Genomic DNA, 15,265 nt, shown 5'->3' on the forward strand with positions numbered 1-15,265 from the left:
AGTCCCACGGTCACAGGCTTCACCCGCCTGTGATTTATTTGGGGGTCCCCGCTGCGCCGTAGCGACAGGACCCAAATTCCGTAAAGCCAGTTCTCTCCGAGTTAGAGAGAAGCAGCCATTACCGATGGCGCCACCTCCGGAAGTCCACAATCTGGGGAAATAGATGACTTTAGCTGCCTGTGATTTCATCAGCATATGAAATTTAGTCATCACTATCTCCTTGGCTTCTCAGAACACAAATCCCTTTCCTAACTTTTTTTTTTTCCCACTGCTTGCAGACTATCTGTCTCCCTGCCCTTTGTCCTTGCATGAGGGATTTCCCAGCCTGCTTCCACATGACCTTTCAGCTCCTCTACAATATTATCTTTAACTACGTCTCATATATAATCTGCTGTCCATAGATCTATGGGAGGGTTTTCTTTCCACTTGAACCTGTAGCTTCACAGAGTTTCAGCATTCTATGACTGATCTTTGCTCCTCAGTCTGAGATGGACAGACTCTCCTTGCTCTCAGTCCAGTTCCTGGAAAACAGGATTAATTACCCTTCCCCGCTGCCTCATTGATTTTAAGCCAGTGCAAGCACAATGGCGTAATGCACTCAGTGATTTACAAGAGATCCAAATATATGAATGCATATTTTTTACAAAGTTGTTTATTTTTACAGCATGTGATGGCATCGGTACGGGAAGTTTGATGTATGCCCAAACGGTAGACTCCAGCAACATTGACAAATTTGTCAACTGTACCAAGATCAATGGGAACCTTATCTTCCTTGTCACTGGGATTCATGGGTGAGTGCAAATAATTATAACATGCTGCATCTTAGTAACAGACCCACCTAGTTTGTTCATTTTCATTTTTTTGGTCCCTAAATGTTGGGATGGACTATCAGGCCAGCATTGCTTCTTCTGAGAATTGTATAAGATGGAGCTGTGTATTGTGCTCTTTCCAGCTTGGCCCAGATTTTCTGGTGGTCTAGAGGATGGGCTCCTGTGACATAAGAGTAATGTCTACTAACTTCTAGATAGTGGGATTGAAATCCAAGTTCTCCCCATTGCTAGCATGGCCTTTGCCTTTCTGTCTGTAGAATTTGATAAACCTGACCAAGACTGCTGAGGCACAATGTGAGCCCATGTTGAATGAATGAATGAATGAATGCTGTGGTGGGAAACTTATTGACCAGTCTCAGGGAAGATAAAAGGGCTTATAGAGGGCATGCAAGGACTTACAATAGCTTATTGCCTTTTTTCAGTTCTTGCCTTTCTTGCATGCTGCATTATGAACAAAATAAACATTTGGAGCATCAATGCAAGTTCCACCTGTGTTTATCTCTCTGGACTCATCCAGACTTGCACTTATTCTGTACTTAGAAAGCACAAGTTCAAGCAGTTGTGCCATTGCCTCTCTGCTTTCCCTTGGAAAACCTGTACATTATTAATAAATTGGAGAAAACTCGATTGAAAACTCTGATTCAATGGTTGAGGTCGGGTCTGCAAGGGCATGACTGGAGGAGCCCTCTGTTCCTTTGTTCTGGCCTGTCATCTAGGGATGCTTCTGAATATTTCCCCATCCAAATTACTTTCCAGATTTTGAGGTTACAGATTACCTAATCTTGTTTCCAAAGTGGCATTGCACTAACAATGTGTCAATTTTAATGTTGCTTTGATTTCCTAATTTTTTTTCCAGACCACTGGGCATGTGAAGTTTGCTTCAGTGTTCAGTTTTTGCCCTCGCCCTTCTTATAGTTTACCAATGCACATCAGGGCCCATGTGCATTGATTACATCACTGTGCAAAAAGGAATCCTATTTTAATCATGTGATCACATAATGATGCCTTTTTGTGCTGATTTAATCAGTGTGAATATGCACCACTGTGCACTGGTAACATGTAAGTAGAGAATGTGGGGTGGGTGCAAACTGCAAATGGCATCCAATTGTACATGTCCTAATCTGAAATTAATTTTAGGAATTAACTGAGTTGAATTTTAAGGCAGATGGGTGGAAAACATAGCGGAGCCATTTCAACAAAATAGGTGTAACACTGTTGTCAGGCATACAGATCTCCTACCTGCAGCCCTTCTTATTGTGTCCAAAATGCCACGTGCCCCCCACCTCCTGGAAGAGCATCACTCCTAATATACTGTCAGCATCACATCAAAGCAATATTTAAATCATATGTTTTAGAGGGGATTAAAATTATTTAAATTTGATCTTAAAATATTATTGTTACGAAGTTTATGTACAATCTTGAAGTTATAAGAAAAGTAAAACTGAACTGTACATTATAAAAAGTTGACAGTGTAAAATGGTAACCTGGAATATATATTGGCTGTTCATAATGTTAATTTAGAGTATTTGAACATATTCTTGCATTCAGGATTAACTCTGTTATTCAACATTTAAATAATAGGGAACTTTCTAGTATATAATATTAGGGACTCTCTTAATAGCTAATGTTAAAAAAAATCAATATATATTTAAACTTATTAAATGGAAGGCAGCCTTGAAACATTAGGAGGCTGCTTTATGCCAAGTTAAATTATTTGCCCATCTAACCCAAATTGTTTATGCTAATTGGAAGTGGCTCCCCTGCTCTCAAAGAGAGGCCTTTCACATCTCTATAATGCAGAAGAATGTGAATGATGTACTGTACCACATATTTATTTTCCTGCACTTCTTTGTAAGAAGAGTCACCACCAAGGCTTTTTTTCAGTTCTGGCCCCTCTCAGGTGGGCGCCATTGCCATTCTAAGAGAACAAGGGAGGTGTTCATAGTGAGTTCCGGCACCTCTTTTTCTAGAAAAATAGCACTGGTCACAACCATAATCTACTAGTTCATTCATTAGGCACGGAGTTTGCCTCAGGATAGCAGAACATGCCTTTAACCCCAATGTACAAATTTCTATCTTCAGTATCAAAAGTATATATACATGGACAAAGTTAGCATATATCATGCTTCAAAGCCCCTTTCATGCCACTAATTTCAAGGTGCTCCATCAGCTACTGTCAGGTCTCGGGATTATTAGATTTGGAGCGGGGATGATCATTCTTGGTTGATTCCATAAACATGCTCAGGGTACTCATTTGGGTTCTTGGCTGGTTCCACACAACGTTTGTAAAGCAGAGAAATTAGAAGTTGTAAAAGGTCCCACAGGCTGAGTCACTGCTGCATGCTGGGACAGAGAGGGAGAGGAGTGAGGCAGTGGCAAGGTCAGATCTGTGCAAATCCAGTGCTTCTGCCAACTTGGTTCAGGCTAATCCTGGGGCTGTTATTTAATACAATAATATATATCTGATCACTGCAGTTTTTGCTGAAATTATTGTAAGCTATGTAAACTTCACTGGTGCTGCTATAGGTTGTCACTCAAGTTTTTGTCATTTGTTGGTTTGCAGTGCTAACCATAGTCTCGAACCCAACCTATTGTTTGAACTTCAAAACATACTGGCAAACTTTGGTTTAGGTTAAGGATGAGCATAATAATAATAATAATAATATTTATTACGGCCATAGGCCCATACAGATAAAAACAAGACATAAATAACAGCTTGTGCACGTGGGTATGAGCAGATTTACCATTACTTTTTTGTTCTGTGGGTTCACTCTGCTCCATGCTACACTCCTTGTGTTCTTTTCAACTTGGAAAAGTCTAAAATTCTGGAACTGGGAGTTGCACAGTTTACCACAACATCCAGGTTCTTTTGTTCTCCCTTTCTGTTGCCAATGCAAATGGGCATATTGAAAGGGCAGAATAAAAATCAACCTTGGTGTGCTTGTATGCATAGATGAATCAATATTCTTTTGTGCTGTGCTTTATGCTGTATTCTGGGGGTACCCCATTAGGAAAAAAAAGTGAATCAACTGTACCTAAAGGCAAATAATGTTTTCTTGTTGAGGCATTATATCTAGGTGGAGAACCTACACACTGTTAATGTAAAGGAGTGAAAAGGAAGGAAAGAAATATACCACCTGTGTATGGTGCTCTGAATGGAACAGTATACTGTATGTTTCCTAGTGCATCAGTTCCACTTTCAGAACAAGACCAGGTAATCTGGAACTCTGAAAGTTCTGGAGGTATTCAGCTGAAGTGAATTTGACAGGCACCCTTAGCTTAAAGCTACTTTCATTTTCCATCTGCTCACCAGCCACACCATTCTGCTCATGGTACACTATTCTCCTGTGGCAAAGTAACAATGGTAAATACAGTGTGTAAATTAAGAAATCACATCAAGCTGTCCTTAGCAGAAGCCATTTCTTGTAATCCCACTTCAAACTGTGGTTTCCAAGTCTGGTTTGCAGGATTTGTGAGTTCAGACATCACAGCAAAACACGATCTGAGTCACTCTGTCATGCCGTGCCTTTACTAAAGATGTGCACACAGGTTTGAACTTTTCATGCCTTGCCTTGAAGCAGACCCCTGCCTTTCCGCTGGCAGTCCTTTCTTGGGAGCTTCACACTGAGCAGAAAGTGTAATTAAAAACGATAATCCTGGATAAATCCTGGTTGCATGAAACAGATTGTAAGCCATGGTGGGGGGTGAGGGAGGCCTAAACCACAAGAATTAATTGTATAATATTTGGCTAATCCTTTGGGCTTTCTTTGAATATTCCATTTCCCTCCTGCTAACCTCACTATAAATTGTAAATGTAAAACTGAGTCCATAAGTCCTGTCTGCAAGTCTTGTCCAACTGTTTCCTATACTCTTTCTGGACTTCTGAAGGGCAGAAAAAGAGTTGCCTACTATATGCCTCTCACAGTCTTCCAAGTGTGTTATTATTATTATTATTATAATCACAGGCTTCTACAAGAAAAGTAGAGCCTGACTCTAAAGGGTAATAAAAGTTATTTATTTGCATACTTTTCTGTGAAGGCTTCCCCACCCCAAAAATAGATGTGCACTTTTCACAGGATGCTTTTGCTTGTCTTTTTTATTTCAGGGTGTCCTACATTAATTGGCACAAGAGTCTTTGGCTTTTAAGACTGGCTGTGTCAAATCAGTTCAAAGCTTACTGAAAGGAGGCATAAGTCCTGCTCTCAAAACAAACCACACCTTAATTGCAAAGAGTGAGAACTGTTGCAGTGCAGTGGCCAAGACTGTGAGCTGAAAGGAAAGAGAGAAGGATGCTTGCTCACATTCTTCCAATTTTAATATTCTTTCTAGAAGGTGCACCACCAAGCCACCTTTCCTCCATTTTTGATTTTCAGGTTTTGTCCTTGTGGTTTTTCTTCAAATTCTATTGGGAAATAAGCCAAACTATTTCCAGGACTTATTGCAAGCTAATTGGAGTCCCCAGACTCCACACACAAGCCTTCTCCCCTCTCTCAGCCACCCCTTTGCCTCCTTCCCCCTCCACACTGAGCCTCCATCCTGCCTCTTGCCAGCAGCCACCCCCATGTTCTCTTGCCTTGCTCCACCATACATGAAAAAGTCTGGAGAAGGAATTGGATAGGCCAATGACCAGATCATTTGGCCAAATAACAACCAGAAAATGTGTACATTGAAATGACCTACTATATTAGGGGTTCCTCCAAAATGGCAGTCAAGTCACTGTCTCTGTGATCCATCTGTTGGGAGCTCTAAGCTCTGTTAGCAGTGCTCTCCTGGGCATCCACTTCAGGAAGAAGAAAGGCAAAGCTAGTTTTCTACTCCCAGGATATGGTGGGAATCATTCACCATTCTTCCATATTCACATCTTGACAATGTGTTGTTATTCTCTTCCAGGGACCCCTATCACACAATAGAAGCAATTGACCCTCAGAATTTAAATGTCTTTCAAACAGTGAGAGAGATAACAGGTAACCTACAATTATGATACTACATCATTTGTGTTTTTTCCATTTTTTAGAAAAGCTACTGCTTACATAAATGAGCTGAGGTAACAGTGTAGCATGAAAAAGAGGTTTGTAGTACAAATTTTACCTCAACCATAAATTTACAAGATGGCAGTGAATATTGTTGTAGTGATTGCTGTAAGCGAAGTGGATTGAATATTTTAAAACAGCATATAAATACAAATTATTATCCTCATCATCAACAACAATGTTATCGTTGCCTTTCTCTGTGCTTTTAAGCTGGCTGTGTTGAAAGCTTACTACTGATCCACTGGTTTATCAAGGCAATGTCCTTAAAACGGTTGTTTCAGTGACAGGGTGCTCTATTTCAGTGCACGAGGTAAAAGGCACAGGATGATGCCCTATCAACTTGTGCTACTAAGGAACTCAGTGCAGCTGTGGGGCCAACACCCAGACAGGAGTTCAGGAAACTTCTCCATGAAACGACTTCCTCAGATGAAGCCCAGGGCATGGAGTGGTTGCCTCAGGCGGCAGATGCCAGAGGGCAGGTCACAGTGCCAAGATGTTAGAGGACAGAGCTCTGCGTGTTTTATGGCCTGGTCTGCACTTCCTTAGCAAGGCAGTGGCTGAGGGACACTGTCCAGTTGCCAGGGATGAAGGGGAGGTTCAAATGTCAGTTAGTTCACTTTCTATACATGGAACAGGAGGGATGGGCACTATTTGGCCCTTCAGCTCAGAAATCAAAATGGCCTATGAAAGCTTATTAGCCTTCAAAGCAGAGATGGGGAACCTCTGGCCTTCCAGATGTTGCTGAACTACAGGTCCCATCATCCCAGACCATCAGCTGATGGGGGTCAGAGTCCAGCAGCATCTGGACAGCCACAGGTTCCTCATCCTGGGCAGCGGCGTGTGTTGTCACACAAGATGCCAAAGAACGTGGTATAAATTCCAAGGCTAGGCAGGCATGGCCTTCCTTCCGCTCTTTTGCATGGTCAGATTTCAAGTCTGTAGTGAAGCTGTGACTGCAGTGAGGACTTTCTGTAATATTTCTGGTTTTATCCTCTTTAGGATTCCTGAATATACAATCATGGCCTGAAAACATGACCGATTTCAGTGTGTTTTCTAACCTAGTTACTATCGGTGGAAGAGCACTATACAGGTGGGCTAAGCTGCTTTGTTTTTCTTAGCATTTTCACTTTTAAAATCAATGTTCACAGATCGAGTTTATTAAATAAATTTATCACAGAGTATGATGTTGGGGTCTGGATAATATCTTTGTCCCACCTCATACATCAATACCCATAAATACCCATGCACGCCTATCTAAACTGTACATGAGAAGGCCCCCTTGCTAAACTCTTGTGGTACATGTGGACATCAGTGGACACATGGCTCATGGTTTGTCCAGGAGAGCTAAACCAGGACCATGAGTTCAGACACCACACTAGGCAGAACCTTGGCTTAGCTCAGGGCAGGGCAGCGCAACACACGAATGACCAGGAAGGAGCAAAGTAGCTGCAGTCTTCTCTCTGAGAGCCAGCATGCTCACATGTTCTTTCTAAGCCACAGTCTAGCACAGTATGATGTGTGAACCAGTCTTTTGTTGCTCTGATATGGAATTATTTTTTTTGTCACAAAAAGTAAAAGGACACAAAAATGCCAGAGATCACAGTGGTGTTTGCACAGGCATTACTGAATATGAGATTTGTAATAACTTGCGTGTTCCATTTTTAAGAAACATGTTCTGATATGAAAGCCGATGCACAGGAAAAGTTCCTGTTGGGAGAGAGAACACCAAAACAGAATGGGCGTGAAACAATCTATCTGTGTAATATATACCATGGCCCACAGAGCAAAATGTAATTAATCAGTCAAGGGGCTCTGTATGTGTTGTAAACAATGGCCAAAGCAGATTATAAATAACAGTGAAACCTTGAGATTTGAATTACAGTCTCGTGCTGGCTTTTGTGGTATTGGTTTTCATCAAGAACAGCTGGAAAATAATTATCTTGGGGGTTTTTTTTAAGATATCAAATAAATCTGCAGAGTACTGGTTTCTCATAAACTACTTTAGCTTCTCAAACTTTAGACTCTCCACTTCAACAAAGTTATCTCCACTTCACAGTTGAGAATTTTTGCTTGATGCTACGAAAATGACTGGCTGCCAAGAAAATCATCATCTTAAGCAAAGGAGCAGAGAATCTCTTTGGAATTAATAATTTGACTTTCATTTACACACATATGCTATGAATGTGACTCTGGTAGTATAAAGCCCTCAAAGACCAAGCAATCTGGCAGAGAGGGAGGGTGCATATCTCTTAAGATAATGATAGCTCACACACTTGGACATTTTAGAAAGCAAGCAAGCAAAAGCAAGCAAAAGGGCAAAGGGAAGGTTCATGGAACACACAGACGCCCAAACATCAAAAATGATCGCCCCCTATTCCATCACACCTGAATAAGGTGGCAAGACAGAGAGTGGTTCTGCTTCAGCCCCATGGGGCCTTTCTGCTTAGCATTTGCCTCAACAATGGTCAACAGTGAAGCATTTGTAGTTATATGACTGGTTCACAGTCAGGACATAGTCAGCGCTCCAAGCATCAGTGTTGGTGACCACACACTTGAGGTAGTCTATGCTTTTGTCTTCCTGGGCTCCACCATAACTAGCATTCTCTCCATCAACACAGAGCTAGACAAGTGTATTTGCAAGGCAGCTATGGCAATGGCTTGCCTCTTCATTTTTCATTTTCATTTTTATTTTTAATAATTGAAAATTTTATTAGTATTTTCCACACAACAGCAACATGAAAAATATTGAAAAATAACAATACACAAAACACAAAAACTGACCTTCAAAAAACCCCACCACAAATCCATATCTTACAAGTTAATAATATAAACACTAAAAAGAAAAACAAATATTGACTTCCACCAATCCCACAGCACCTCCTTTACCTCTCATTGTGTCTTCCTGTTTTCCTGTGTTCCTTAACATCTCTAGTCTAGCATCCCGATATAAATCCCTCTTTCTTATCCTTTCACTTCACAAGGTTATTCCAGACTCAGGCAGATTTCTGTCCTCAAAGCTTGGCTTTTAAGGTATTCATTTAGACACTTCCATTCCTTTTTCACTTCATTTTTTGGTTTTTGTCTTATTATATCTTTCAATTTGGCTAATTCTAAATATTCTGAAAGCTTGCCTCTTCAAAAGGGTATGGGAGACTGTGAAGCTAACTACCAATACCAAGATGAAGCCCTGCCCAGCTTGCTTGTTGAGCCTGCTGCTTTATGGTAGGGAGACATGGTCAACTTATACCCATCAGGAGCGACACCTTCCACATGTGCTGTGTCAGAAAGATTTTGGGCATCACATGGCAGGACAGAGACTCAAACAAAGATGTGCTCTCCCAAGCCCACATTCCCAGCATGTTCACACTCCTGTCTCAGCAACATCTGTGCTGGCTTGCTCATGTCCACAGAATAGAAGACGGCAGGATCCCCCAGGACGTGCTCTGAGGAGAGCTGGCTTCAGGCACCAGCCCGTTGGCAGAGAAACTCTGTGTTACAAAGATGTCTGCAAACATGACAGGAAGGCTGGCAATGTTAACCCCGCTATGTGGGAATCCCTTGCAGACGACCACAACAGCTGGAGACAATCAGTCAGGCCATGTATCCACAGCAATGATCAGAAAAGGAATGGGAAGAGAGCAGAAAGAATAAATGACATGGCGCATCTGCAACAGCGCAACCAGATGCCTTCATCTGCCCCAGCTGCAACAAAACATGTCTCTCCCATATCGGTCTCTACAGCCACAGCAGTTTGTCTCCAACAGTTTGTCTTCATCCCCAAAGGTGCACTCTTTGATTGTCTCCCAAGACAGATGGATGCCAACAACAGTCAGTTTGAGCCTTTTCTCTGTCCCAATATGGGGAAAATATTCATTATGTGCGCTAATAGTGAATGAGTACACTCTGCAGTTGGATCTCATCGTGATTGGAGCAAGGGTTGCAGAGGCCGCTGCAATTCATTTCACAACATGATCACATTCCTGTGCATTCCAAGAGCAATTTTTAAAAGCCATCATTAATGCCCAAATGCATTCCACTTTGGATAAACAAGTAATCATTGATCATGTTGTTCTCCCCAAAGCTAATATTTAGGTGTTGTGCCTACCTGCCTTGCCTCAAACATCTGGACTGTTCTTTGCTCTGTACCTTTGAGCACCTGTGGCTTTGCGCACTGTGTTAGCACTTGCTCTCTGCTTGTGGCACATTATACTCTGGATGGGTCAAAGCGTGGAGAGTAGGGGCTCAAATTAGATTACTTTCCCATCTTTTCCATTTCTGGCCCTTTGCTTGCATGCGATAGTTGTATCTAAGCAACAAAGCAAGTTCCCACAATATATGCGTGCCTCTATATATCTCTGTGTGCCTATTTACTATTCTGTTCTTGTTTCCTCCTCCAGTGGCCTTTCTTTGCTTATTCTCAAGCAGCAGGGAATTAGATCTCTACAGTTCCAGTCCCTGAAGCATATCAGTGCTGGCAACATCTACATAACAGACAATAGTAACTTGTGCTACTATCACACCATCAACTGGACCAGTCTCTTCAGCACTCCTAATCAAAAGACTGTGATCCACAGAAATAAGAAGGCTGAAAACTGCAGTAAGTATTATTCTCCTTGCATTTTGAAGAATATGGAAGCTTGTCTACCTGTACAGAAATAAACAAAGCACCTATTGCTTTGGTAATGACACAGAAGCAATATTTTAATAGAATTGTTACTGGAAAAATCATTAGGAAACTAATTATTTGCTGTTTTATAGAAGAGGGCATAATGTTGAATGATTGTACCAATATTCAGCTTTATTGTATAAGTAAAACTCAGGTTAAAGGTGGCAGTCTAGTTCATTTCAATTTAAGCAAATATACTGGAGAATGTCACAGGAAAGCACTCCCTTTCCCAAGCCAGCAATCTTCACGAAGACCCATCACAGGATAACTGCACTTATATAAACGTGCTGCATGTACATTGCCTGCGACACCACAGACATGAATATACGAATGGGCTATGGCTTTCAATATCCTTGAGCCTTTCCCATTGTTCCTCATTGTCCTTGGACTTCACCCTCAATGTACCTTCTAATGTGTCTCTGCAGGTCGGGGCTTATCCACCTCTTTTGCCCTGCTGTTTCCAGGCAGAGGTCTGTGCTTTAATGCTCTGTGTCCAAGCAGTTTTTTTCTTTTTCTGTTCTAGAACTTTGCCTGCAAAAATCTGCTCTTTAAAGCTGAATCAGAGCAAATGTCAATTTGACTTTGAGCTTTAAAGAGCGGGATTTTGCAGGGAAAGCTCCAGAACAAAAAAGAGGGTGCTCAGACCATGCCTTGAAAGAGTGGAGGAAAGGTAAGTGAGCCTAAGCCCTCAGTGTCACAGCTACGCCCCCTAGAATCCCCAGGGCCCTGTAGGAATTGCTGCTGCCAACCATCACAATTTAGGCCACATGGAGCTCAAATGTGGGTGCTGTTGCCAGCAGTCAGTCACCCCCTCTCCCCATATGGACTTGCCCAGCGTGTGAAGCCAGTGCCACTGGAAGGGGAGCAAAGCACTTACTCGTCCCCAGTCAGTGGCAGACAGCTACTTTTACTATATCTCCTGCAATGCAGTACCAGCAGTACCACATCAGGTAAGCCCCTCTAAGGGGAGTGGGGGCAGCGCTGCCAAGGTGGCTCATGCTGGCTGCAGTGCCAGTGGGCAGCAGTGTAGGCATCAGCCCCTGGGGCACTTTAGGTGTGTGTGTTGGCCTTGCCAGCTGTCTGAATACTGTTAGGTGCTGTCACTGCAGCTGTCACTGCAGCCCCTAAGCTGCCACTGGCTTAGTTGTTTTGAAGTCACAGAAGGACTGGGTGTCTTTAGAGGAATTATTTGAGTGTTGGGGGCAGGATTTAAAATTTGAATTTGGATTCATAGATCTTTAATAGCGTTATTCAATTAAACCCCTTCTGCTTTATTTAAAAACACAAGTTTTCTCATTAGGATGGGTCGAATATTCCTGTGCTTTTCACCCAAAAAGGATAGACAACATTTTTGCCAGGAGTTATTATGCTGCTAGCAGAGGCTCCAACAGCAAAATGGGCTGTATACTCTGTCAGATTATCCTCCTTTCTCCTTGTTGGACTTTCCATCTTCTCTTTGATCACTTCATGGACTCCCTGCCTCTTAGCTGCAATGGCCAGGCTGTGATTGCCTTGGTCATTTGATTGCTGGGCATTTGGGGGCCAGGCTGAGAATGGACACTACCACGTTTAGAATTTGAATTCCAAGGTCCGTGAGCTGGTTTAGGTAGATGGAGTCTCCTCGCATATGGCAGTTCATCGTGGACATCTGATTGACACTATGTTGGATCACATTCATGGAGCATTTTGGAACCCTCCATTAAATATAGAGATACAGTTGCTTCTTACATGAGTGAAAGAGCCACAAATGTTATGATATTTCAAACTACATTTACTAGGTACCTGCATTCAGATCTTCAAAGGAAAAAGAACGTGACTTGATGAAGATTTCATCTTATTGTTAGTGATTTCAAAGAAGCATCTGCAGTTTGAACAGCCTGAAAAAGGCAGCAGCGTATGAAAGTCCTTTCTCACAAGCCTTTCTTTGAGAGTGTCAACAAGCATATAGATAGAGGTGATCCAGCTGACACAGTGTACCTAGACTTTCAAAAAGCTTTCAACAAAGTACCTCACCAAAGACTCCTGAGAAAGCTTAGCAGTCAAGGAACAAGAGAAGAGGTCCTCTTGTGAATCACAAGTTGGTTAAATTGCAAGAAGCAAAGAGTAGGAATAAGTGGACAGTTCTCCCAATGCAGGTGTATAGAAAGTGGAGTCCCCCAATGATTGGTACTATGATTTTGAACTTCACAAATGATGTAGAGTGAGCAGTGAGGTGGCCACTTTTGCTGGTGATACTAAATTTTTCAGTCAGCAAAAAGAGATTGTGAAGAGCTTCAAAACGACATCTCCAAACTGAGTGGATGGGTGGTAAAATGGCCAATGTAATTAAGTGTAAACAAAAGTAAAATGATGCATGTCGGCACAAAAAAATATTAATTTCTCATATGTGTGTTTGGGGTCTGACCTGGTAGTGACCGACCAGGAAGGCCTCAGTGACCACCTCCCCCATATGAACCTACCCAGACCCTGAAATCATCATCAGAGGCCCTTCTTCTTCTGCCTCCTCTATGAGAGGTCTGGAGGACGGCAGCACAAGGACAGGCCTTCCATGTGTGTAGACCACAAGCTTAACACGAGTCACCAGTGTGTTGCAGCAGGAAAAACAGCAACAAACCTAATGCCATTCTCGGCTGCATAAACAGAAGTATAGTGTCCAGATCAAGGGAAGTAATAGTACCACGCCATTCTTGCTAACAGACTGTCTTGCCAGAGTGGTGCATGCTCTAGTTATCTCCCGCTTGGACTACTGCAATGCACTCTACGTGGGGCTACCTTTGAAGGTGACCCAGAAACTGAAAATAATCTAGAATTCAGCAGCTAGACTGGTGACTGGGAGTGGCCGCCGGGACCACATAACACCAGTCCTGAGAGATCTGCATTGGCTCCCAGTACGTTTCCGAGCACAATTCAAAGTGTTGGTGCTGACCTTTAAAGCCCTAAATGGCCTCGGTCCTGTATACCTGAAGGAGCGTCTCCACCCCCATCGTTCAGCCCGGACACTGAGATCCAGCTCCGAGGGCCTTCTATCCATTCCCTCATTGCGAGAAGTGAGGTTACAGGGCACCAGGCAGAATGCCTTCTCGGTAGTGGCGCCTGCCCTGTGGAACGCCCTCCCTTCAGATGTGAAGGAAGCTATCTTCTTTTTAAAAGACATCTGAAGGCAGCCCTGTTTAGGGAAGTTTTTAATATTTAATGCTGTATTGTTTTTAACACTTGATTGGAAGCCGCCCAGAGTGGCTGGGGAAACTCAGCCAGATGGGCGGGGTATAAAGAATTTCTTCTTCTTCTTCTTCTTCTTCTTCTTCTTCTTCTTCTTCTTCTTCTTCTTCTTGGGGTTCCCCCCAACTCTACGATTCTATGATTCTGTGCTTAATTGCACTTCCCTACAAACGATTTAAAACTATTAATCTTTATTTTGAAGCACAAATGCTGCAGATTTCTTATTAAAAATCATTGAGAACTAGCATCAATCATGGCCCTTTAATTTATATCTAGACCCTTAAATGAAAGCTGTACCACAGAGCCGTCAGCCTTATATGATGGAAATTCAATCCAGTCCAGAGAGACTAACTTCGAAGATGTTTACAGAGAGAAATGCCCTCCAAACGCATACGCAAACATCTGTTATAACTGATAGTGAAGCTTAAGTTCTTATTTCCACAAATACACACCTGTAACCTCAGGGAGTCCCAGAACCCTTGAGGGGATGAATTTAAGGAACGAGGAGAGATTTCAGGGTGGGGGTGTAGCTCTTTGGTTGCCTGAACCTAGATATACAGGGGAAAGAGAAGCCTATAAAGTTGTCTTGAGCTGAGTCAGGTTCTTGGTCTGCTTAGCCTACCACTGTCTGCCTTGGCTGCTGCCATCTTTTTGGGATCTCAGGCACCTCCGAAAAACCAAAAAAACCCTCAAAATCAAATAAGAGGACAAATGAGGACATACACCTGCATAGAAATTGTGTCTCCTGATTTATGTGTGTAGATGGACTTTAGGCATTATTACTGCAACTTACTCAGAAGAACAGTTCATCTCACTATAGAGGGGAAGAGAGTGGCCTCTGTGTGCCCGCTCAGTTGGCAGTCCTAGTGTGCTAACTGTTGATGGGCAACTTCATGGCCTGAACCACTGTTCTCCCTTTTAACAGTTTTTTTTTTTGGGGGGGGGGTCTTTAAACTGAACATTGACCAAGCAGACCCTTCAATCAGAGGACTCCTTCAAGTAGAGGACTTGCCCCTGGCAGCCCTTTGAAGGTTATTTATTTAAAGCATAATTTACATACAGTATTATTCATTATAAAACTGGTCATGTGCCCATCCTGCTCTGGTGTGATTCCACCCACCCCATCCTGAGTTTGCTGCATGAGATACTCTGATTGAAAGTTCCAGAGCGTGAACCTGCATTCTTATGTGTCGGAAGTATATGCTCACTACTGAACTGTGGGTTCTCCTCCCTTACCACCCCCCACAAATCAATTATACTTGCAGAGCTGAGAGAACGGAAGTGACCTGAAACTATGGAGAGAGATTTGTCATCAATATCTTTAACTTTCAGTTAGACCTCAGTATACTTAGATAATGAGGAACGGATAATATCAGAAACCATTACCAGGATCCCCTTATTTTAAAGAAAGAAAACTTAATATTTCTTTCATGACTGCTATTTAGCATTGACTTGGTGCTGGTGACATGGTGCACCATCAAAACACAGAATGGGCACTGTACCTGAGCAGAGGTGTTGCC

The 15,265-nt window shown here is 42.5% G+C and overlaps 1 protein-coding gene across 5 annotated transcripts in view; it reads left to right on the top strand.

Moving 5' to 3' along the window:
• ERBB4 (erb-b2 receptor tyrosine kinase 4) overlaps nt 1-15,265 on the top strand; it is an 836,864-nt gene that overhangs the window by 629,954 nt on the left and 191,645 nt on the right. For all 5 annotated transcript variants that reach the window (XM_081015663.1, XM_081015662.1, XM_081015664.1 and 2 more), the window contains 4 exons: nt 665-791; nt 5,721-5,794; nt 6,860-6,950; nt 10,258-10,457. In XM_081015663.1, coding sequence (XP_080871789.1) covers nt 665-791; nt 5,721-5,794; nt 6,860-6,950; nt 10,258-10,457 — 492 coding nt within the window. The remainder of the gene's footprint in view (nt 1-664; nt 792-5,720; nt 5,795-6,859; nt 6,951-10,257; nt 10,458-15,265) is intronic.

The sequence above is a fragment of the Podarcis pityusensis genome (genome assembly GCF_964106645.2).
Source record: "Podarcis pityusensis genome assembly, chromosome: 1".
In the NCBI taxonomy this organism is placed as follows: Eukaryota; Metazoa; Chordata; class Lepidosauria; order Squamata; family Lacertidae; genus Podarcis; species Podarcis pityusensis.